Raw genomic sequence first — 24136 nt, 5'->3', positions numbered from 1 at the left:
AAATCTTCCATTCCCCTCAACTGCGCTGCCCCAAACATGGTCTGGTTCAGTAAAAGCATCACCATCCACTCAGTTCCTTAATCCATAAAAACCCAGGAGTGACCCTTGATCACAACTTCTTTCCGTGGCCTGCCACCCTGCACAAGCAGATCCATGTACCCAGGCCATCAGCTGTGTCTCCAGCGAATGCTGCTGCAAAGCTGTCCCCTCCTCCCAGCTCCGCAGCTACCACTGGGCTCTGAGGGACAAGCATTTCCTGCCTGACTCAGACAATAGCTTCCCGACCTGTTTCCCTCCACACTCTCGCCCCACCCCAACACCCACTCCTGAATCCATCCTCCATCTAACAGCCAGTGCCTTTTCTTTCTTTCGGAACATTTGATCTTTATTTTCTCTATGCATTGTGTGAGCCAGTGACTTTTTAAAATCATAAATCAGGCTATCATTTCCTTCAAGCCTGCCAGTCGCTCAGTATCTAAAGTGCCGCCAACTCTGACACTTAATCACACTGAGACTTAAATCCAGACTTCCTACACTGGCCTACGGAGCCCTCCAAGGTCAGGGCTGGGGCTCCCGGGCTCACTCCAGACCACACGTCCTCCGCAACATGCTTGAGGCCCCCTGCTGGCCTTCTGTCCTTAGGCCACACCAAGCTCTTTCCCACTTGAAGGTCTGTGCCCTAGCTGCTTGGAACGTGGCAATTCATCCTGCCTCTCCAATCTTTATGTGACTGGCTCCTGTTTTTGCTAATTAACACGTTGCGTACGGATCACGAGAATCTTCACGAGGGATTTAAACCCCGCCGTACGCAACGTGTTAAATCTCAGCCTCAAATGCCTCTCACTGAGCAGCCTACCCTGACCACTCAATCTGAAGCAGTCAACCCTTTACTTTCTAGAACATTTACTATCTTTTGTGCATAGCACTCATCACAAAGAACATTTTCTTGTTTATTTGCTTGGTCTACCTCCATCTACCTCTAAAATGTATATTCCATGCTACATCCCCAGGGCCTAGAAGAATAGCTGGTCCAACATTAAGTACTCAGTCTAATTGTTTGTGTCTCAGACATGAATCTGATGGCAAAGACACACACATTAGATGGACCCTCCCCCAAATCTAAGATTTAATTTAGATTTAATTTAAACTTAACATTTAATTTAATTTTTTATTAAAGTAACACATGTACATACAAGATAGTCACATAGTTCTACAAGGCCTGTAATAAAAAGTTGCAACCCTGTATCCCACCCGATGGGACCCTGGAGTCTTACTCCCCAAAAAGGACCACTTTTAGCACTTGAGCTGTTTCTTTTGATATTTATCTCCACATTGCTACACAATGTACTCATATTATTATTTCTGGATTTTTTTCAATTTCACTTTCTTTGGACTTCCTATATGGAGATGAGGAATTTAGCTGTTTTATACTCTGACCTCTCACCTTTGTCCTGAGCTGTGGGCCCCTAAAAATAAACAGCAGGAAGGGCACAACCGGCCTTTGAAAATGACGACATGAGCGACTCTCTGAAGGGACTTCTCGCTTCTATTGATACTTATTTTTTTAAATAGTCTGCTATATGGTAATATAGTATTTTATTCTGTCCATTAACAATGAATATTTGAGAACATTTATAATATTAATGGAATTTAATCTAAGAGAAGTTGAACTTACATTTTTTAAAGTATTTCAATACCTGGTATTCATAAGAGAGATAATTATGGTCAAAATTATTATGTCAAGGGGCGGCCGAATGGCTCAGTTTGTTAGAGCACGAGCTCTGAACAGCAAGGTTGCCAGTTCAATTCCCACATGGGCCAGTGACCTGTGCCCTCCACAACTAGATTGACGACAACGAGCTGCCACTGAGCTTCCGGAGGGGCGGCCGGATGGCTCAGTTGGTTAGAATGCCAGCTCTCAATAACAAGGTTGCCGGTTCAATTCCGGCATGGGATGGTGGGCTGCGCCCCCTGCAACTAAAGATTAAAAATGGCGACTGGACTTGGAGCTGAGCTGTGCCCTCCACAACTAGATTGAAGGACAACGACTTGGAGCTGATGGGCCCTGGAGAAACACACTGTTCCCCAATATTCCCCAATAAAATTAAAGAAAAAAAATTATTGTCAAAAACTTATTGTCTATATACAATTCAGTTGTTGGTAGAAAGTTCTTTGGCTTCAAGAAAGAACATTCGGTTTACTTCACTAATAGAGACATCTCTCAATGCTGGGATGGCCTCTTCTTGGTGTTTCTTCCGCTGTTGACTTCTAGCATAGTTGTCTGTAAAAGGAGGACAAAAGACTTTAGCTCAGCAGTTTCTTCCACAGTCACTGTGGTTTATGGAGACTCACAACCTAATTTTCTAGGCAAATGTTCGGATAATGATAAATACCACATTTAAATATAATTAAAAGATGACTTGAATTCTCTCTTTAGAAGAAATGTCCTAATTAGAATAGAAATCAGCAAAGTACTTTTTTGCACCTCCAGCTTGGATAAGAAATATTTCATTCAACTGTACAATGATGCAAAGTCCCATTTACACATTTCTCATAGGAACAGAATTCTATGCAGGCTTAGAAAATATGTTTAAATCAACACCCGAAAACTAGTAAGCCATTTGGAACAATCGTTTGTACAAATTTAATAGTTTCCCTTCTCTGCACAAATTGTCTATTTGCTTTAATTCCAGTCAAGAATGCAGGGAACACAGTAGATTATCAGAAAAGAAATATAAAAATACTAGGATTTTCAAAATATATTGTATAGGCTAAAGGAAAAAGGTTTTGAAAGGTTAAAACAAAAATCATACCGGGGAACTTGAAAAATATGTCACTTTCTAAAATCTAAGCAAGTTTAGGAATCTAACTTATTTTAATCTTTAGACTTGAAAAAAAGAACTTATAAACAGAACTGCAAAAGCTGTGAGCGTCTACCCACATAAATGGGCTCAGCTGTGTACAGTGATCCTTAGAAGGACACACCCCAAGTCCCTCCTCCTGGACAGGGGTGCACGGACCTACGCGCCATCCCCCTCAGCACCGCCTGTGTGAACGAAGTTTCTCTCAGGCAAAGATGCTGAGGAACATATTTCCCACTTGCTGTTTTTCTAGGAAATACACCTGTTACTAGTGCCATACACAGCACATTCATCAGAACTCACCTCCCCCATGTAAACATCTCCTCTGGTGTAACTTTCTATTAAGTTCTCCTAGGTTCTTTTTCCTGTGCCAACAATGTGTCACTGCAGCCTATTCTCAGTTGCTTTTCTTCATAAAAATGCTAACAGCCCACTCCTCCCTCCCCCCGGAACTTTCCTTTGACATAAACGGACCTGTGATTGTGTTGATGGAGTTCAGGGGACAGGTACTCAGCATGTTCATTCCAAATAAGAGCACATAACCGATCACTATGGTGATGAGGAGGTATACGGGCAATGCCACTGCCCAATACCTGCAAGAAGGTTAAAGTAGGTAACGAAGTTCCCAAAACGTTCTTAAGGGTCCATCACTAGGTTAACATAATAACATTTAATTTAAATTTTTATTAAAGTAACACATGTACATACAGGATAGTCACATAGTTCTACAAGGCCTGTAATAAAAAGCTGCAACCCTGTATCCCACCCGACGGGACCCTGGAGTCTTACTCCCCAAAAAGGACCACTTTTAGCACCTGAGCTTTCTTTTGATATTTATCTCCACATTGCTACACAATGTACTCATTATTTCTGGATTTTTTCAATTTCAGACACTTTCTTTGGATTTCCTACATGGAGATGAGGAATTTAGCTCTTTTATACTCTGACCTCTCACCTTTGTCCTATCCTGTTACTATACTTACATCAGAATTTCTGGCCATATCTGCAGTTTTTAAAAATTAGTGGGACTATATAAATAATGTTTGCAATTGAGCAGCCTGGTATTATTATTACTATGTTTTCTTGTACACTGTTTTGTTTTTCCAGGAATTAGTAATTATATCTATTTGCCTGTTTGCTTGGTTGCCCACGTACCTGTCAATACTCAACCCTCAAGCTCTCTGATAGGACTAATGTGCCTCTCAGCAGAGTTGAGCACATCAAGTCGTTTGTTCCACTTTCTGGAGATTACCTTTGGTTTACCATCTAACTCTTCAATTAGAATTTTAATTTGGCTATCATATTTCTAACTTACAAAAACAGTAATCCCTTGACCATTGCCTTTTTATAGCATTCTGTTGTTCCATCATTGTTTTCTTCTGTTCCTTCCATTAGCTCCATTTCCTTCAAGTTCCCTTTTTTCTTTTGCATTTCATCTTAGAGGCTTTTAAAAATGTCCGATAAGTTATGGCTGCCATCTCATATTTAAAAATGAAGTACTAACAAAGTAGTTGGAAGGACTGTATATGTGTGAGCCTCACTATAGGAGACTTGGCCATGTCACAGGGGGACCTCCAAATGTCAGAGATTGCACAGCCTTTCTTTTGAGCTGGTGACCTTCCTCAGGGAGGAACCTCCTGTGTTTTGCTGGGAGGGGCAGGGTGGTATAAGCCTGGCAACCACGAGCATGAGAGCCGAGTGAGGAAAGGTGCTTGGGGAGAATCTTATATTCAGCAACACAATGGTTTTCCCTTACTTCCGTGGTTTCAGTAAGGTGCTTCATTTCCATGCTCAGTTAGGCCTAGTGTCTAGAAACTCTTACTCAGCTTTCCAGAGGGTAAAACTCCTGTCTTCCGCAGGGGAGGGTCAGGTCAGTCTCCCCACTTTGAGGGCTGAGGAGGGGGATTTGAGGGTCTAATGCTTTTTAAACACTGTTTTCAGCCCAATCCAGAATTACATGTTAATGTAATTACCTGGTACCCTCGAATTTGTGAGCCTTTCTGGCATGTAGGGCACAGATATTATTTTTGGCTTCCCTACTTTGGCAATATGGCGAAAGTGGAAACTAAGTCAGCTACCTCCCAGCTATTTGCAATCCACTTCCCAAAATTTTGTTAATACTTCTTACCTGCTACCCCACTATATGCTCCTGTGGGTTTATAGATTAAAACAATTTTTTTTCTATAGGGTTACTTTAGTAAGATGGGAGGAAACACAGATAAACGTGTGTGCTTACCCCATCATCTTTAATTAGAGGTATATCAATAAGACTGTTAAAAAGCTTTAAATTTCTATATGGCTATTTACGTATCTTAAGAGAATAAATATTTAATATTTGGGTAGTCTTAAGGAAAAATATGATCCTTCAAAACAGCATTAATACACTCTTATTTTATTTAAGCAATATACTAAACTTACTTTTGAGGCCAATAGGTTAAGCCTATGTAGTTTAGCCAAGATTCGGGAATAAAAGCCCACACGAGATACAGTACTGTAGAAGAGGGGGTAAAAAAAAAAGAAGGGTCAGTAAGGCATGCATCTCATTTATCAAGGTTCAGATAAAACAAAAAAGCTCATGTACAGCTTCCCCCATTCACTCAGAAATGATTTTTCCCTCCTTTCAGTTTTTCTAGCTCCTTATCTGTATCATTCTTATAAGTCATCACAATTACTTTATATTAGTTCCCTTTTAATTGAGGTAAAAAATAACAAAATTTACTGTAAAAACTTAACCATGTTTAAATGTACAGTTCAGTAGTGTTAAGTGTACTTACATTGCTGTGAAACAGATCTCCAGAACTTTTTCGTCTTGCAAATCTAAAAACTAATACCCATTAAACAACAACTCCCCCTGTCCTTCATTAGTCAATTTTTTTAACATGTCTTAATTCTCACACTATATTTTAAGGAATTTAAGGGCAGAAATCATGCCTTATCAAGTCTTGTAATTCTTATAGCACTTAGTGACTTGCTTTATGCATAGTAGGTGTTCAACACGTCAGCCCAAGGCGCTGAAATAATTGTAGACATTGAGTTGCTTACAGATGAACTTATCTACCCTCGGTCTGATCCACTCCATGATGGGCTTCTGCCTTAGCCCTCGGAATACAATCTTCTTTCCCTCAATCCAAGTCTTTGTGGCACCCTTTACTGCTGTCCCTATGTAGTAACAACAGCGAACTTCCGAGTACTCACTGTGGGGTAAGCAGACTTCTAAGCACTTTACATGCTTTATTTCGTTTAATCCTCAAAACAATTCTATGAGGTATTATGCCATTTTTACAGATGAGGAGATGGAATCTTAGAAATGCTACATCATCTGCCCAGGTAAGTGGCAGAGGCAAATTCCAAACTACTTACAGCAATGATGATGGTTAATATTTTTCTCAACAAATATGTATTACAGAGTTCTGTATGGCAGGAGCGTGAGATACAAAAGTGAACCCAAAAGAGATGGCCTCTGCCCTCCACAAGCTTAAAATCTAGTGGGCAACAGTCGAGTGAATTGATATTTTCACTCCACTGTGATAAGTGCTAATGAGCGAGTAACAAAAGATGATACAGGGGCACATAAGAAGGTAAAAAATGGTACACACTGTGGTGATGAAGTCAACATTAATGGTCAGGCAAGATTTCCTGCAGAAAGGGACTAAATTGGGGCATAAAGGATGAATAAGGGGTTAGCTAGATAAAAAATGTTTACGGTTGGGCCAGCAGATGGAAGGAAGGAAGGAAGGAAGGAAGGAAAGAAGGAAGGAAGGAAGGAAAGAAGGGAAAATGGTATTCCATGCTATGACCCATAAAGACAGCAAGAGAGATCTGGTGTGGCTAGATAGTTGGGGGAAAAGGTACAAGGGACTGGCTTTGAAGCTTAAGATAGTTTTTAAGGTTAATAAAATACAAATAGTGGGGAAACAAAATAAACTCACAAATGGAAGTAATTTCTTTAATTAATTAAATGAATAAGCATTTATTGAGCCTCTACTGTATGCCAGGCACTATGTAAAGGTCAAGGCTACACAGAAAAATATGACACGGTCCCTATTCTCACGAATTAGTGCGGGAAACAGGAATGAGTCAAACGTAGTGGCAGGAATGTGACATGCATTATCTTACTTCCCCCTCTCCAAACCCTTTTGAGGTGTGTGCTATTATTATCCCTAATCCACTGAAGAAAAACTTGTGCGACTCAGGGAATTTAGGTAACTTTCCCGAGATCTCCCAGCTAAAAGTGACTGCGTTGGGATGTGAGCCCAAGCAGTGTGTCCACACCTTGCTTTCAGGCAGCAGCACGAGCATTAATAATAACATGGGGGTGAGGAGAAGTGGGATGTATTTGGGCAAAGCTGGCAGCAGTTTAGAATGGCTAGGACATAAAGCATAAGGCTGTGAGAGTTGAGAAATAAAGCTGGAAAACACAGGTCTCAGATAATGAAAAATCCTAAACAAGGAACACGGACTTTATGCTTTGGGCAATGGGGACAACCGGATGTTCTGTGAGTTTTTAACTTTGAAGATATAGCAAAATACAAAGAGAAAGAACTATTCACACTCCAACCTGAGGTTTTAAGCAGGGGAGTACAGGTCTGCATCTCAAGTGAGTCACTGTGATGGTTGCGTGTCTGTGTTAGAGCGGAGGTGGTAAGAGGTCCCATCAGATTCGGTGACAAGTGCGGGTGAATGAGTGAGGGGGAGAAGGGAAAGTACAAGTAAGAACAACTCCCAGGTTGCCCGAGTGAGTGACTTGTAACTTCAACCCGAAAGAAAGAGAATACCTGAGCAGTCACTCCACACAGCAATGAGTGATCTTGCAAAAGCACAAATCTGACCCTATCACTTGCCTGCTCAAACCCTTCAATGCCCTTAGAATAAAACCCAAACTCCTTACCAGGGCTTGCAAGGACTTAAGGGATTTGGCTCCTGCCCAGCTCTCCACTGTCTAGGCCTGGGGCACAAGAGCTCCAGCTCCAGTGTCTTGGGGCCATTGGGTTTATCGTGGGTACGGTCTGCCTGGAATGTCCTTCCCTTGGCTCTTTAAATGATGATGTTGATGATAATAACAACAGCAGCAGCTAACGTGTATTAATGTCCCTTCTCTTCCTTTGTCTTATGAGACGCTTTCCCCAACAACTTGCAATTCTAGCTGTGTCCCACCCATCACACTCAATGCTCCCTATCATTTCCCCTTATTTCCCTTAAAGCTATTATTTTCTATAATTACTATATGGACGGAATGTTTGCGTCCCTCTCAAATTCACATGAAGCCCTAATCCCCAATGTGGTGGTATCTGAAGGTGGGGCCTTTGGGAAGGAGGGGGTTTTAGAAGAGGTCATGAGGGTGGAGCCCCAGTGACAGGATAAGTGTCCTTTTAAGAAAGGAAGAGACCAGGGCTTGCACGTCGGCTCTCTCTCCACCCTGTGAGGACACAGCAAGAAGGTGGTTGTCTGCAAGCCAGGAAGAGGGACGTACCCAGAACCCAACCATGCCGGCATCCTGATCCTGCCCTTAGATTCCAGAACTGTGAGAAAAAAATGTCTATAGTGTAAGCCACTCATTTAACGGTCTTTCGTTATAGCAGCCTGAGCAGACTGACAATTACCTTGCTTTTAAATCAGTGACTATTTCAGTGTTGAGAGAATTACGTAACCCTCCTGCACCCATCGCCTAATTTTATCATTACTGCCAGGTACTGACCTCTGACCTCCTGTATCCCATTATTTTCTGCCTCACTTTCTCAGGCTTCGACCTTACTGACCTCCATCTGTTCCTCGAATCCACAGGCATGCTTCTTCCGAAGGGTTTCTACACTTGGCTATTCTGTGCTTGGGACACTCTTTCCCCACGATGCCACATGGCTAATTTGCCTTTTTCTATGCTTAAACCTCATCTCAGCGAAGTACTTGCAGACTTCTGTTTTTAAAACAGCAACCCCCTCCCATTTCTCCTCCTGCTTTCTTGCTTAATTTCTCCCCATGGAGAAATTAAGTACATGCCATCATCTGACATTATATGTATTTTCCTTATTTAATTTGTCCGTTGGCTTTCTAGGCCCGCTAGAATGAAAAGTCTACGAAAGCAGGAAATTTTGGGTCGTTTCATCCTCCTTTGTCTAGAGCAGGGCCCGGCACACAGTAAGCTCTCCAAAACTTGTTGAATTAATTTTTGTTGTGGGTATTACTGGATTTAAGTCTTAAAGTCATTGCTTTTATTTATTTGTATAGTTTCTAATCCCTCAAATACACTATAGAACAGGGATTCACAAAAAGGACGATGTTGATAGAAATAGCAGCTAACATTTATTAAGTACTTATTGTTCCTAGGCATTGTTTTAAGTGCTTTGCATAAATTACGGCCATTAATCCTCACACTAGCCATAAGAGGCAGCAAGGTGAAGTCAACCTAGTGTCTGGGTTCAACTTCTAGCTCTGTCATTTCCTGGCTGTGTGACCTTCAGCACATTACTTAAATCCCATGTGTCTCAGTATTCTCGTCTGTAAAGTGAGGACAGTAACAACATGTACCTCATAGGGCTGTGAATAATAAGCATTCAACAAACATTATCACCAACCCTTTTACAGATGAAGAATCTGAAGGCTCAGAGAGGTTAAGTAAATGGTCCCAGGTCACACAGCTATTACATGGAGGAGTCAAGATTTGAACTCAAGTTATAACTTCACTCCATAGAGTCCCCTATCCGACAACTTGGCTAGCGATTCTGATGCAGTTAGGATTCAGAAGCATGACCACACATTCACTTCCCTGGTTTCCACAAAATTAGAAAAAGTTGGATCACAGGCATCCAATTTTCTCCCTCATTTCCCTCATAATTCTGAAATCCTTTTGGGGAGAGACGTGTCTGCTGTGTCTCTGGGTATTACTGTTGCAGTGAGCATGAGTTTACTTATCTGTAAAATGGGATCTTACGGGGATTAAGTGAGGTTCAGGATGTAAAGCGCACCTGACTTCTCTAGCCTAATTCCCTTCACTCCCTGACCCCCACATGCCACACTGGAGCCATGCCAAAGCTCTCACTTCCAAAGCCTTCATTCAAGGTCATCCCACTTCTCCCTTATTGTTGGGAAGAAAGCTAACTGATTTCTCAGTTTGATTTCATGTCTCTCCACAGGGCTCCCGTGGCACTCATCACACGGTTTATTGTAGATTTGTCTGTCTTGTCCATAAGACTATGACCACAGAGAGTAGGTTTTATTCACTTCGCAATGCTGTCTGGTGCTGTATAAATATTTGTCTTTTAGGTTAGTATCTGGCATGTAAGACACTGAACAAACATGAGTTCCCTTCTGGTTTTCTTAAAAAGAGACACAGGTAGAAAGAATCACAGTTCATGTGTGCACATTCTAAGAACAAATGCAGTAATTTACTTGTCCTTGAACCCCAGAAAAAGGCCATGGCCATTTATCAGGGAAGTACTTACTGAAGCCAAATTGGGAGCTTAAGAAGAGAACAAAGCCATAAATCGCTCTTTCTGGCAATGGCGACGGTGAATTTTCCACCATTTTCCGTGTGGCTTTAGACAATCTGTGGGAAAGGAACACAATCAGCGGTCAGTGATGTACTCCCCGTCACCACTGGTCTGTTATACCCTCATCGCTTTGCTACGGTACGGGCACAGCCTCTGCAGTGTTTTTCCAGCCTAAACCACTGCAAACTGCCATCGTGCGCACGCACCCCCAACACACGCCGCTTTCACACGCACGCACACATCAGCGCCCCAAGCCTTGCGTGCACGCGCACACCAGCCTCCAACCCTCGCGTGCACGCACGCACACCCTGAAGTGGGTGGGGAGGGGACGGGAGCGGACAGCTGGGGAGGGCAGGGGAGGGCCAGACGCCCCTCCATCTATGCAGGCTTCGCCTCCCAGCAGGAAAGGCAAGGCAGGGCGGCTGACTAGGCCCGTGCGGCCTCCCCAGGCCCGGGCTGCGGCGCCCAGTACCCGGTTCTGCCCTTTCGGGGGGGCCTTCTGTGTCTCATTCGAGGCTGCAGGGTGGGGTGGCCCTCGACCTTGAGTCCTTCAAGGGCCCACTTGGGCCCCTCCCAACAGCTCGACTACCTCAGCGCTGAGTCTCCTGCGCAAGCGCCGAACCGGGAGCCGCCGCGAGGTGAGAGAGGAAAAACTGAGCGAAGGCCGAGAGGAGACGGCGCCCCCCGCCCGGGCGCAGGCGCACCGCGACCCTCGACTGTCGGGAGCTTGCCAGCGCGGGGGCCGGCGGGATCGCTCGCTCGCCGCCGCGGAGGGGGAGGGGCGGGGCGGCCCGACCGCGCATGTGTGCTGCGGTCCACGTGACGCTCTGCTGCCTGCGCCACTGCCCGCTCGCGCCCGCCGGCTGGCAGACGTGGAGGGCCCCAGGCGGTGGCGGCGGCCCGCGTCCGAGGCTCGCGGGCTGCGGGCCCGGGTGAGTGCACACCTGGCGCGCGGCAGGGCTCCTGGATGTGTCACATTGTCGCGCTGCAGCCAAGATGCCCGGGGAGAGGGGCCCTCCACACCCCCTCCGTGGGTGTGTGGTGAGTGTGGGGGTGTGTGCGTCGTTCTCTGTGGTGCCCGCTGTGTGTCTGCGTGGGTCGGGGTGCGGGTGCGCTGGGGGTGTGTGGGACCGCCTTTGTCGGCCCCAGTGGGTGTGTCCCTTTTGTCCGATGTCCCCTTTCTGCAAACGTGGGCCCCTCCGGGTGTCTGTGCGAGAATGGGAGTAGCTCCTTTGTGTGCGCATCCCCTTGCCGCCTGCGCACGCTGGTCTTGAGGGTGACATCCCTGCCAGGCGAGGGGTCTCCCGGCCCGAGGGCGCGCACACACGCCCGTGTGTAGCCTCCTGGCCCCTTTGTGTGCGTGTCAGTTCTTCCCAGCCACGGCCTGGGCGCCCCTGGCCCGTGTGGGTGGCCCCCCACTTTGTGTCACAAACCCTCTCGGGGGGTGCGCGTCCCTGGCGCGCGTGGCCGCACCTCCTGCAGTCGTGACCCTCGCCTCGAGCATCGCCCACCCGTGTGCGCGTTCTCGCGTGTTTCTGTGCGCGTGCCGCGCCTGGATCCTGTCGAGTGCGTGATCTGTGTGCGGGTTTTCGTTCGCGAGTGTTCGTGAACATCGGTGCACGCTTTGTCCTCTGTGTTTTCGTCTGCGCCACCTGTTTTCCTGAGAATGGCAGCCGAGTCCGGGGCTGGCCCCTCCTGTCCCCTAGAAGGGAAACGGGAGGGGAATTTAACGCAGCGCTCTCTCCTCCCCCGCGCCCCTTCGGAGCATCCTCCCTCCCCCGCGGCTAACCGAGAGGGAGGACCGCAGCGGGTCTAGCCAGCTGCTGCGTAGTGTTTACGTTGTCAGGTGGGGCCAGGCTGTTCATAAGGTGGGGGCAAGGGCCAAAACTCGAAGCGAGGAATAGGTGAATTTGGGCTGGTACCAGGGTGGCGTGCCTTTTCCAGAGGCACCCTAGATGCCGAAAGCCCCTTGATTGAAGACTGCTCCAAAAATATATGCACACACCAACTGCGCAATACTACGTTCTAGCCGACCCTGGCGTTCTTGATAATACTTAACGGTTCATACAGTGTTATATGGCGTTCCCATAAATTACCTCTCTTGATTCTGCCCAACATTCTGGTGAGGGACACACGGTGGACATTTTACAGATTTTACTCCTCCCCGGGAGCAGTTTCCTCATAATTACATCTCTAGTTGGACGTGTTTTTTTTTAAGAAGAAATTTGCATTTTATCCTGAGGGAAATGGGATTCTTTGTAAGGATACGCAGGGAAAAATACTCATTAGGGACCCAATTACTCCTTTTGCTTAAAGGTTCTGGCTTTGCGCTCAAGGGCTGCCTTTTGGTGTCTGTTTCTGTCTATTCATTTGCTCAATTTTCTTAACTCTGGCCTAATTTTCCTCTTTTTTAATTTCTGGAATATTACATATATACAATACGGGGGGGGGAATCCCCTTTTCTTTTTTAAGAAATAAAATTGCAGATCTTGGAGGTGCTCTCAGTTCCTCCCCCTCCTCTAGAGGTAGCCACCGTGTTCAGGTTTGTGTATATCATTCCATTGTGTATTGTATACTTGGATCACGGTGAAACCATAAACAATAATATAGTGTTGTGTGTTTTTTAAACTAATGGTGTGAAACAATGTGATTTTTGCAACTTGTTTTTTCCGATCAGCATTACATTTTGAGATTTATATACAAATAAATTGAATAATTATCTTTGGTTCATTAATTTTAATTGCTGGTATAGAATTCCATTGTATGAATATACCGTAATTTATCCATTTCCCTATTGATGGACTTTTAAGTTGTTTCTGGTTTTTGACTCTAAAAACAATCCTGCAATAAACATCTTTGTACTTGTCTGCTGTGCATACATTTGGAAGTTTCTCTAGGAAATACACCGAGTAGTAGATTTACTAGATAGTAGGATATGTGCATCTTCAACTTAACCAAATATCACAGAAGCTCTCAAAATGGTTGTACTAATTTTCACTGTCATTGGTACTGAGTGAGGATACCCACTTCCTCGCATCCTTGCTAACAGTTTATGTTATCAGACTTTTACATTTTTGCCTTCTCTTTACTCACCAGCTTCCTTATAACTTGAGCTTGCAGCTTAATTTGGCTTCTGCTCTGGCCGGGTGTCAGCCTATGGGTTCATGTCTCACAGCTAACTGGCTTAGTCTTTATCTCATTTGGTCCTCATAAGATTAATTCCAGTAGACACTTGTTTTGTACCTACTGTATGTTAGTTCCTACGACTGATGTAAAGATAGTAATTTTCATGGTATACATACCTCTCTAGTGGCAGGTGAGGTGATTTGATTAAATACTTTTTTTCATATGATGAATGGTTTTTTAAAATCTTTTTTCTCTTTAATGTAATATTTGATATTCAAAATACATGTAACATATGCAAGTTGTGAAGCAAAACAATAAAATGAACATCTGTCAATCCACTACTCAATCCAAGAATCAAAATGACCAATATTGAATGTGCTCACTTCCAGAGTGATTACTATCCTGAATTGTGTATGTCATTCCTTTTTAAAAACAATTTTATCAGATATGTATACATCCCTCAAGAATGTATTATATGGGTTCTTTTGTTTTTGCGGGGTTTTTTTGTGTGTTTTCTTTTTAAATACTGGATACGATCTTCTGGAACTTGCTTGTTTCATTCAATGTTATGTTTCTGAGTCACTGATATCGAGTATAGATGTAAGTCATTAATTTTCTCTGCTGTGTAATATTCCACGGGTGAATATAACACAGTGTATGCGTTCTCCTGTTGATGAACGTTTGGTTATTTCTAGGTTTTGGCATTACGAAGATTATTGTACATATCTTCTGGTACACAGTTGCAAGAATTTCTTTAATTTTCACACTGGATATATGACTCCCAGGGGAGTAATGAAGATTTTCTGGGGTGTATTTGGGCATCAGTGATACTAATGAATCAATTTATAGATCCTTAAATTCCATGTGTACTCGCTGACATTGGTAATGCCTGAGGCTATGATAGAAGCCTCCTTCTGGTTCTACTTTCCCACTGTCCCTTTCACAGTAGGCTTCTACCTTAGAGAAGGAAGGCATACCCCTCACCTACATGGATGCCTACTAGGGCATTGCCCCAAGTGGAAAAACTCCACAGAAAACAAAGGGATTATTTAAAATACAGTGTATAGTGTTAGGGAAAGCCTCTTCTAATGTAGGTACTTGCCCATCTCAAGAGCTGCAAGTCCAAAAAAAAAAAAAAAAATCACTTTTTATGTTTAATTATCAGCATATGTAGTTATTTTTTGATCAATTCTGTGCTATAATAATTATAACATAATTTAAACCAATGGTATGTCAGTTTTACTTTAAAATGTCACTGTGATACTCCAGACATTCATCCTTTGCAATTATTTAAACTTAGGCTGAAATTTTAAAAATGTCATCGTAAAGTGAAAAGAATATGTAATATTTGAAAGGATTTTGGTGGTTTGTGAATAAAAAGGATTGGAATACCACTGTGGTAAGCTATTTGCTAGAAGTGGGATTGCTAGGTTTTAGAGTATGAATGTTCAACTTTACAAAAATACACCAAATTGTTTTCTGAAGAGGTTGTACCAGCTTATACTTTGGTCAGCAGGTTTGTCAATTTATTTACTTTGATTAGTAGTGTGTAAGAGTTATAGTTTAAAAAAAAAAGAGTTATAGTTTATCTATATCCTCTCCAACACTTATCAGCAGACTTCTTAATATTTGCCAATCAAATGGATATGAAATGTATCATTGTGGTTTTAATTTGCATTTCTTTGATTGTTAATCAGTTTGAACGTCTTTTCCTATGTTTATGAACCATGTTTTCCTTTTGTGAAATAACCTGGTCATAACTTTACCCATTTTTCTATTGTGTTGTCTTTTAAAACTAATAAACTGGTAATCGCTGATCCTTTATTGACTATATGCACTGTAAATACCTTCCAGTTCATGGCCTGTCTTTTCACTCTTTATGGTGTATTCTGGTGAACAGAAGTTCTTAATTTTAATGTAATTAATTGGAAACTTTCCTTAGCCCTAGCATTATAAAGAGTCTCCTGTGTTTGTTTTTAGAAGCTTTAAAAGAAATATTTTCACATTTAATTTCATAATCCATTTGGTATTGAGTTTGATGTATGGTGTGAGACCCCGGTGTACGTTCACTTTTTCCCCCTAAGTGGCTACAGTTGTCCTCATACCATCCATTGAATCAGCCCTCTGTTCACCAGTGATGTGCCGGACCACTTCTTTTACAATGTTAGTTTCTATATGCGTAGGTTTGTTTCTGGCTCACCTTTCTGTGCCACTTGTCCATCTCCGTGTAGATACCACACTGTCGTAATTATTAATGCTATAGCTTTACCAGAAATCTGGATGTCTGGGGCGAGGGACTGCTTGAGTCTCAGCTGCTCTTGGATCTTTGTTCTTGTTTTAAGAATCAGCTTGTCACATGACATGAAAACTTTGAGAATTAATTGAAATTGACTGAATCAATTTGGGGGAGAATTGAAATCTTTAGGATATTTGAACCTTCCTGTCTGGGAACATGGTATGTATTTTCATTTACTTAGGTTTTTAATGTCTTTTAATACAGTTTTGTAATTTTCTCCATACAGATCTGACACTTAAATGTTGATTCCAATGTTTCTAGTAGTTTGTTGCTATTATCAATAGTGTTTTTTTGTTTGTTTAAGATTCTGTTTTCTGACTGTTTATGGTTAGTAAGTAGAAATTTAACGGATTTTTTATATTGATCTTTAGCTATCCGTTTGATAAACTTTGATTATTTCTAATATATTTTCTGTAATTCTTTTGAGTTTCTATGTGGAGAATTATATCATTTGACAATAGTGACACTGGTTCTTCCTTTCAACTATTTTCCCTTTTAATATTTTTTTCTTGTGTTAATATGCTGGCAAGCTTTTCAATCTGTGTTCAGTGGAAGTGATTATAGGGGGCACACATGTCTTGTTCCTGGATTTTAAAGGGAATGCGTCCCCATTAAAAATAATGATTGCTATGAGTTTTTGTAGATACGCTTTATTAAGTTAGCCGAGTCTTTGCAGTTTTGTCACATGCTTTTCTTCATCTGTTGAGAATATCTTGTGGTTTTTCTCCTTTAGTCTGTTAAATGTAATGGATTCCAATTAATACATTTTAAAAATTCTTAATTCTTCCATTCTTCCCTGAGATAAACCCAAATTGATCTTGATGAATTATCTTGTTGTGAACGACTGGATTCAGTTTGCTGATATTTTACTTAGTATTTTTGTGTCTGTTTATGAATGAAATCCCCTGTCATTTTTCTTTATTGACCACCTTGTCTGATTTTGGTATTAAGGTTACACATGCCTTACACCAGTTAGAGGGTAGGTCCTCTTTTCTGTTCCCTGGGCCAATTTGGATTGGAGTGATTTGTTTTTTAAGTTTGGTAGAATTTACCTGTAAGATCATTTGACTCTAATGTTTTCTTTGTGGAAGGATTGTAAGTTACTGATAATTAGTAGTAATTAGAAATTGAATAGTAATAGGACTTCAACTTCAGGTTTTCTACTTCTTTTAGTCAGTTTTGGTAAGTTTTAGAAATTTGTCCTTTCAACAAAAATTTCAGGTTTATTGGCATCAAGTTCATGGTATTGTCTCAATTCCCTGTTAAATCTGTTTTATCTGTAGTTATGTTCCCGTTTCTCATTTTCATTATTATTTCTGCGCTACCTCTCTCTTTTTCTTGACTAGTCTTGCCAAAGGTATATTTTATAAATGTTAGCAAAGGATTAATTTTTGGCCTAATTAGTTCTATTATATTTTTGGTTTTAAGTTCATTGGTATTTTTTTATTTATTATTTGTTTTATTTCTTTGGGTTTATTATATTATTTTTCTAACTTAAATTGCATACTTATTAATTTTCAGCCATTCCTTTTTCCTAGTATAAGTATATAAGGCTATAATTTTTTAAAGTTCATTTTTGCTTTATCTAGCATGGCTTTATAGTGGTTTCATTAACTTTCAAATCTAAGTATTTTTTAAATTTCCATTTTGATTTCTTTGATTTACGTGTTGAAAATTTTTTTGAAATGTGTTTTTAAATTTTCAAATTTATGTGCATTAACATTTTTTCTTGTTATTTATTTCTTAATTGTGTCGTCAGAGAACGTAATGTGTATTTTGCCTTTTTAAAATCATTTGTTTGCCCTTGCTTTTATGGCCTTGTACATAGTGAATATAACTGTTCTGTGTGTACTTGTGAAGAGTATGTATTCTCTAATTGTTATGTATCCATTAGATCAAACTTGTAAATTGCGTTGTTCAGACTATTAATTTTTCTTTGATCTATCATTAATTGAGAGAGAGGTGTTGAAATGTCCCACTATTACCTTCTTACACACTTCTGGTGTGTCTAACATGTTTTTCTTTTTATGCATCCTGAGCCTGTTTGATTAGATAAAGGGAAGCTTAACGTTATTTTTCTAGTTGATGAACCTTTTCTATTATGTTACGATCCTCCCCATGTCTAATTCTGCTTGTTGCCCTTAGTGTCTGTTTTGTCTGTCCCACCTTTCTTTTGGTGATAATTTATCTGGAATATCCCTTTCCTTCAGTTTACTGTCATTTCCTTTAAATATCTACGTCTCGTAAAGAATATATTACAGGGTTTTTCTTATAACTTGGGCAATTTATGTCTTTTATTTAGTATTTTTAAGAAGTTAGTTTAAGTCTCTTGGTGGTCAACTCAATTTTCATCTAAAAATATTTTTCTTTTACCCTTCTTTTTGAGAGATAATTTTGAGGGATATACAGTTTTAAGTTGATAGTTTATTTTCTGTGTGTATAGTGATGACATTATTTTACATGCAAAGTCTGCTGCCAGTTTTACTTAGGCGTTTTTGAAGAAAATACTTTTTTTCTTTTGGCTACATTGGATTTTCTGTCTTTGATGTTAATGGCATTTCACTTCTACGTCTAGACAGAGATTACTTTTTATTTATCTTATTTTTATATGCGTTTCCTGATTCTTAGTTTTGTCTTTTGTGAGATCTAGAAGATTCTGAGTACTGTGTTCTTTAAATATTCAAATCTGTGTTCTTTACATCTCTCTCTGACTTTTTTGCCTATTCTTTCCTTCTGGAAATTTAGCTGGATGTATAGGTATTAGACTGTTTGCAGAACACTTGTTTTTTATCTTTCATATTTTTCATTTCCTTGTCTCTTTACCAAAATTTATGGTGCTGAGTGATACGGAACTGAGATGAGTCAGGCACATCTTCCAGTTCATCTGTTTTCTCGTCAGGTGTGTCTCGTCTGCTCTTTAACCCATCCACTTTTTTCTTTTACTTTTCACAACTATATTTTAAGTTTCTAAAAGTTTCACTTGGTTCGTTTTTTAGATATACCCAGTCATTTTTTATTGTCTGATGTCGCTTGCTCGTTTTTTGAATCCATGGGTATTTGGTAGATGGTATCCAGCAATCCCAATGGCTGTTGTCCTCAAGGGATCTAAATTTATTGCTTGTCTCTCCCTCATGATGGGTCGCCACCTCCTGTTCTTGGTGACCTTGGTGATAAACAGGAGTCATTAACTCCTGTTTGATGTATCCTTCTCTGTGGGAATCTTGAGAGTGTGACTGGGGGTGCTTTCCTTCTGATAGTATTTGTATCGGCTTTGGCTGGGGTCAGGGACTTGTGTCAGCTCTGGCTGGGGTCACGAGGTTTTCGTGGGACCCCCTTTCAGTTCTCTCACTTCGCTTCTGGTCCAGGGCTCAGTGTCCTGATCCCACTACAGCTCTTGGCGTCACTACTTGCAGCTTTTGACTGCAGGTTTAGTTCTCACTAGAGGTTTGTTGCTTTTGGGGGGAAAGGGTGGCTTTAAATGTTCTCTATTTTTATGAGGTCAGCAAAATTAAGAAAATTTTAAATCGATGACCCACTTTGTTTTGCGGTGATAGAGTCCCCCATTGGTTCATTGATGAAATTAGAAGTAATTTACTGTAATACTTAGTTTTGGCAGTATATTTCAGTTTGTATTAGAAAAAAGTTCTGTCCTACCAAAAGTAAGATTTCTTGGTGATAGCAAATTTTCTATTAAAACAAGTTTACATCTAAGTTAAAAGTTGAGTCATTCTAAAGCAAAATGTTAAATAATAGTACAGGTGGCAAGTGGATTTGGCAGAGTTTTCTACTTTAGGGAATGTGAATAAAAATTTGGGAAACACTTTGCTAGGGAATGAAGATGAGTAGGGCACAGCGTATGCTCTAGGCCTGTCATGAACCTACAGAGGTAAACCTGCGATGACCAAACTGTGAAAACTGGCAAGAGATACAGGCAGGGTGCTCTGGGCTTAGAGCTGAGGTACAGAAATAAACGTGGTGATAGCAAAGATGAGGACATGATTCCTGGAGCGCAGTGTTAAGGACCAGTGGGCATCGGGTGGTTGCAGAATAAGGCTTGTTTAGGAATGCAAGCAGCTGAGCGTGACTGGCTGGTAAGTCGCATGTCACGGAGTGAGTGGAGACAAAAGCAGGAACAGGACCGCGGAAGGCCGTCTGTGCTACACAGGGAGTTTGGACTTGATTCTGAAGATGAAGAGAAGCTGTGAATGATTTGAAGCAGTCAAGTGTCATGATCAGGTTTAGCGGATGCCGAGATTGAAGGCAAATCAGCGGTTCAGAGACTGCTCGTTCAGTTAGTTCAGGGGAGAAAAGATGAAGCTACAGCTAAGGCAGTGGCACTGGGCATGAGTTGGGGTGTGTGCTAGTTTTAGATCTGTTCCGGGAGTAGGAAAGACAGGACTTCCCGGTGACTTGGGTAGAAATGTTGAAGGAGATGGGGAGTCAGAGTGACCCCAGGTTTCTGGATTAGGTCACCAGGTGACATGTAGAGCAATGAACTGATAACATACAGAAAGAAGAAAGAACTTGGTTTCCTTTGTTTTTGAGGGAAAAGATAAGTTTGTGAACTAAACTGAATCTGAGAGGTTTGTGAGATATCTTGGTTAAGATCCAGTAGCAGTTGACAGGGAGCGTCTAGAAGTCTTGAGATGCCGCCCCATCTGGAGAGATTTGCGAGACTTCAGCTCTTGACATTTCAGCCATTGCGTGCTACAGCAGTATGAAAAAATCTGAAGTGGTATACAGAGAAACACTTAACATTTTTTGAATAGTTAGAACTTTACTCTGATGTGTATGAAAAGCATGAGTTGTACATCAAACCTGTGATTTCATGGATATTATCACTTAGGCCAAGTGAGGCCAATAAAAGACAAATAGCAAATAAATAAAAATACATGTGATGTGTGGAAATGGCAAAAACCACGGTGAAGCTATGCAAATGATGGAAGTTCAGAAAGTGCTGTTTGAAAAGCCATGGGTGTGGTGGCTAAGGTCACCCAAGGAGAGAGTAAGCGTGAAAAGAAAAGAGAGTTGACATTTGGGTGGCGGGAATGGAGAAGAAGAGCCCATGGAGACTGAGGAAGCGCAGCCAGAAGAATAGGAGGAGGACCAGGAGAAGATGGTCTTTGGAGTCCAGATGAAGCGTTCTGAGGAGGAGGAAGTGGTCAACAGCGTCAAGTAAGTTGTAAGCCGAACAGTGCTCTTTGGACTTAGTAGCAATTAAGGCAGACCAGTTAGCTGGAAGCAGCCAAACAATGGAGTTTTAAAAACACTTTGCTAATGAGAGCTGATATTGCTAGCGTTTCCTACATGCCATGTACTAGTCTAGGCACTTTCCGTGCGTTCACGGATGAATCCGGTGGGCAGCACTGCTGTCTTCATCTGACACATGAGGACACGGAAGCACAGGTTAAGTAACTTGCCCAAGATCACACACGCAGGAAATGGGAGAGCCAGGATTCAAGCCCAGGCAGTCTGGTTCTCGAGTCCATGCTCACAGTCACTGTGACACATCGCCTCTCTGCCTAAAACAAAATAGAAGAGAAAATTACACCAATGTTGTAATGACAGTGCAGTTGGTGTCAGGCGTGGTGTCGGTGCCCGGCTGTTCTGTGACAGTGGCAGGCAGCCGAGTGTGAGCACATGGACTGTTGTGATCGATGCCATGCCGGTGACGTGTGGCTGTCACAGACAGTCCGTGGCTCTTTCTGTATTTACGTACAAAAAACGGTAAGACAAACAATTTTAAAAGAGTATATGTTTCCCAGGATAGCGCATGTCCCGTATCATGTGACGTACTTGGGGTACAAAAATGTCTTTTTATTTTTACCAGTCATTGCTCACTTTTGGAGTTAAATTCTAAACTCTGGAAATATTGTTCATACAGAACAGATCAGGTTCCAGACATTGTATGTAATGTTAATATAACCAATCTGTTGTAGAAAGTCACGGATGACCTTGTTGAAAATGGAAACCCAGTTGTAGGAAACCGAAAGTAAATGAGAATGGAGGATTTGAATGGGAGAAATGGGAAGAAGAATTCTTGCTAGATTGAGGAATGTGTGGCAGGAGATAGGGGAGACATCAGGCCATCAATGGCTCTTGGTTGTGGTCGGAGGAGCTAATCAGAGCTAACGATTTAAGAGCTGGCTTATAGCTGGGCAGTGATCTGAGGTGTGGCCCTGGGAAGGAAGGGCCTCGGTGAGGTGGGCATGAAGGTCCTTTTAGTTGAGGTAGTTAAACTGCAAGGCTAGGGTCTCAAAGGGGTCGTCTGCATGGGCCTTGTGTCTGGGATGATACCAGGAGAAAGTGGAGGACAGAGGGGAACACTAAACTACCGTGTGTCCCCGAAAATAAGACCTGGCCGGACCATCAGCTCTAATGCGTCTTCTGGAGCAAAAATTAATGTAAGACCCGGTCTTATTTTACTATAAGACCCGGTCTAATAGAATATATAATATAATATAACATAATATAAGGTCAGGTCTTATATTAATTTTTGCTCCAAAAGACGCACTGGAGCTGATTGTCCAGCTAGGTCTTATTTTCGGGGAAACAGGGTAGTTAGTTGTCTCAAACATGAGAACAACCACGAGGTAACTAGATGGCAGTGACAAGGAAAAGTAGATAAAAGTACAATACAGTGTTTGAGAGAAGAGACTGGCATCAGAGGACCTAGGTTTGACTCCTCCCTAGTGTGACCTTGAGCAAATCACTTAATTTTACCAAGAATGTTTCCCATCCGTACAGTGGAGATGATGGTAATTGGACCTGAGAAGAGTTTCCGTGAGGATTAATAAGATGATACATGTAGAACGCTTGGTACAATATGTGACAAATAGTGCAAGTAGTTTGCTAGGAAGATTGTTACTGTTCTTCCCTTCTGGTATTGTGAGGTTTTCATACAGCAAATGGGACATAATGAGAAGGGTTAATTACAGAAACAGGTTTGTGTTTCAAGAACTGGTGGTGGCCTTGCTCAGGAAAAAAGAAAGTTGGTTTGTCCTAACCCATAGAGGGATAATAGTGGTGAAGCGAAACTGGTGTAAAACATGGTGTTAATGATGGTGCTGATGATAGGAAAGGAAAGCCATTACTTGGGCAAGAGTTAGAAGTAATACACTGCTGTACTTCTCAGTGATTTTTAGGTTGTGTAGCTTTTCTCTGGTAGCTATAAATCTTTATTATTGAACTTTCTTCAGGGGAAAAAACCTTAGTCTGAAACTCCAGTCCTAATTCCTCTTTTTCCCCAGTGAAATTATTTTTAAATCATGGTTGTTGATAACGTGGAGGCTTTTGCCCCACCCTTGTGATCTAGCAGTGCTGCCTGTGTGCTGTAGTTGTGAGAGTGTTAGGAGCAGCGGTTGTTAGGAAGAGGGAAGGTCTGAATGTGGCTGTGGGAAATAAAGAGATTGACAGGCTCACCCTGTACCACTTCAGCTCCGCCCCATTGCCTGAGACACAAATACACACTGAGGGATGGATAGGAGAATATGAGCCGCTGATAGGAAACTTTTCTCAGAGGAATCAGGATTTAGTTCTGGCCAGGAGGCTGAGAATGTAGCAGAGTTTATTTATGTATGGTAAAATGACATACTTCTCAGGGCACAGTAAAAGCAGATGGCAGAAAGGGGCAGCGCTGGGCAGATGTCTTTTGTTCATTCAGCAAATACTGATTTGAGGGCTTACTGTGTGTTAGGCACATACAAGATGCATAAGCTGCCCCTCATTATCCTCCATCTAAAGAGATTGAAAACAGATAAATTCAGAGTACAGATCGTGACTTTGAACCTGGGGAAGAAAGAAATAGATTAAACTAATATTTGGAGAGAGGGGGAAAGAATTGGAGAATGAGAATTTTTCAGAGCTCAGTGTTCTTATTGGAGTTATTTTCTTGGGGCATAAATTCCAAGTATTTTTCTAAAATGCCATAGAAGCCAGGAAGACGACTACTCAAAACTCAAGTGGTTTAATTGCTGATTAGGGTTTGTGTTGTTTCCTTAGGATGGTGCACCATGGATGATTTTGCCCTGGGAGATTTCACTGTAGCAGATTATGCTTTGTTAGAAGATTGTCCTTATGTGGACGATTGTGTCTTTGCTCCTGAATTGACGTCCAATGATTATGTTCGTGTGACTCAGCTTTACTTTGATGGGGTGGTAAGTAGATTTGTTAACTTTTTGTTTTTAACATTGTCTTCTGAAAGGTTTTTTCTTTCTTTCTTTTTAGATATAATTGACATTATACTCTAGTTTCAGGTATATAAAATGGTTCGATATTTGTATATATTGTGAAATCACCACAGTAACCTAGTTAACATTCATCTCTACACAGCTATAATTTTTCCTTGTGATGAAAATTTATAAGATTTA

The 24136-nt window shown here is 41.6% G+C and overlaps 2 protein-coding genes across 12 annotated transcripts in view; one reads left to right on the top strand and one right to left on the bottom strand.

Moving 5' to 3' along the window:
• Positions 1-1153: 1153 nt before the first annotated feature.
• Positions 1154-11109, bottom strand: PIGP (phosphatidylinositol glycan anchor biosynthesis class P). Of its 2 annotated transcripts, none has more exons than XM_019730312.2 (5): positions 10935-11109; positions 10298-10401; positions 5280-5352; positions 3336-3454; positions 1154-2281 (listed from the first exon to the last, which is right to left on the bottom strand). In XM_019730312.2, exons 2-5 carry the CDS (start codon positions 10377-10379, stop codon positions 2151-2153), a joined length of 405 nt encoding a protein of 134 aa, XP_019585871.1. In that variant the 5' UTR covers positions 10380-10401; positions 10935-11109; the 3' UTR covers positions 1154-2150. The 2 variants fall into 2 exon arrangements, with proteins under 2 accessions (XP_019585871.1, XP_019585870.1); XM_019730311.2 differs by having other exon boundaries at positions 10818-10956.
• Positions 11110-11127: 18 nt separating this feature from the next.
• TTC3 (tetratricopeptide repeat domain 3) overlaps positions 11128-24136 on the top strand; it is a 106419-nt gene continuing 93410 nt past the window's right edge. For 2 of the 10 annotated variants that reach the window (XM_019730308.2, XM_019730305.2), the window contains exons 1-2: positions 11176-11386; positions 23769-23923. In XM_019730308.2, the coding sequence (XP_019585867.2) occupies positions 23780-23923 (144 nt within the window). In that variant the 5' untranslated portion in view covers positions 11176-11386; positions 23769-23779. Of the gene's footprint in view, positions 11387-20815; positions 20943-23768; positions 23924-24136 lie in introns of those variants that run through there. The other 8 variants (XM_074325471.1, XM_019730310.2, XM_019730307.2 and 5 more) reach the window with 7 other exon arrangements.

Source organism: Rhinolophus sinicus, linkage group LG01 (assembly GCF_036562045.2).
Source record: "Rhinolophus sinicus isolate RSC01 linkage group LG01, ASM3656204v1, whole genome shotgun sequence".
NCBI lineage: Eukaryota > Metazoa > Chordata > Mammalia > Chiroptera > Rhinolophidae > Rhinolophus > Rhinolophus sinicus.
The sequence above is the reverse complement of the archived record's forward strand: the minus strand, read 5'-3'. Positions and strand labels throughout refer to the sequence as shown.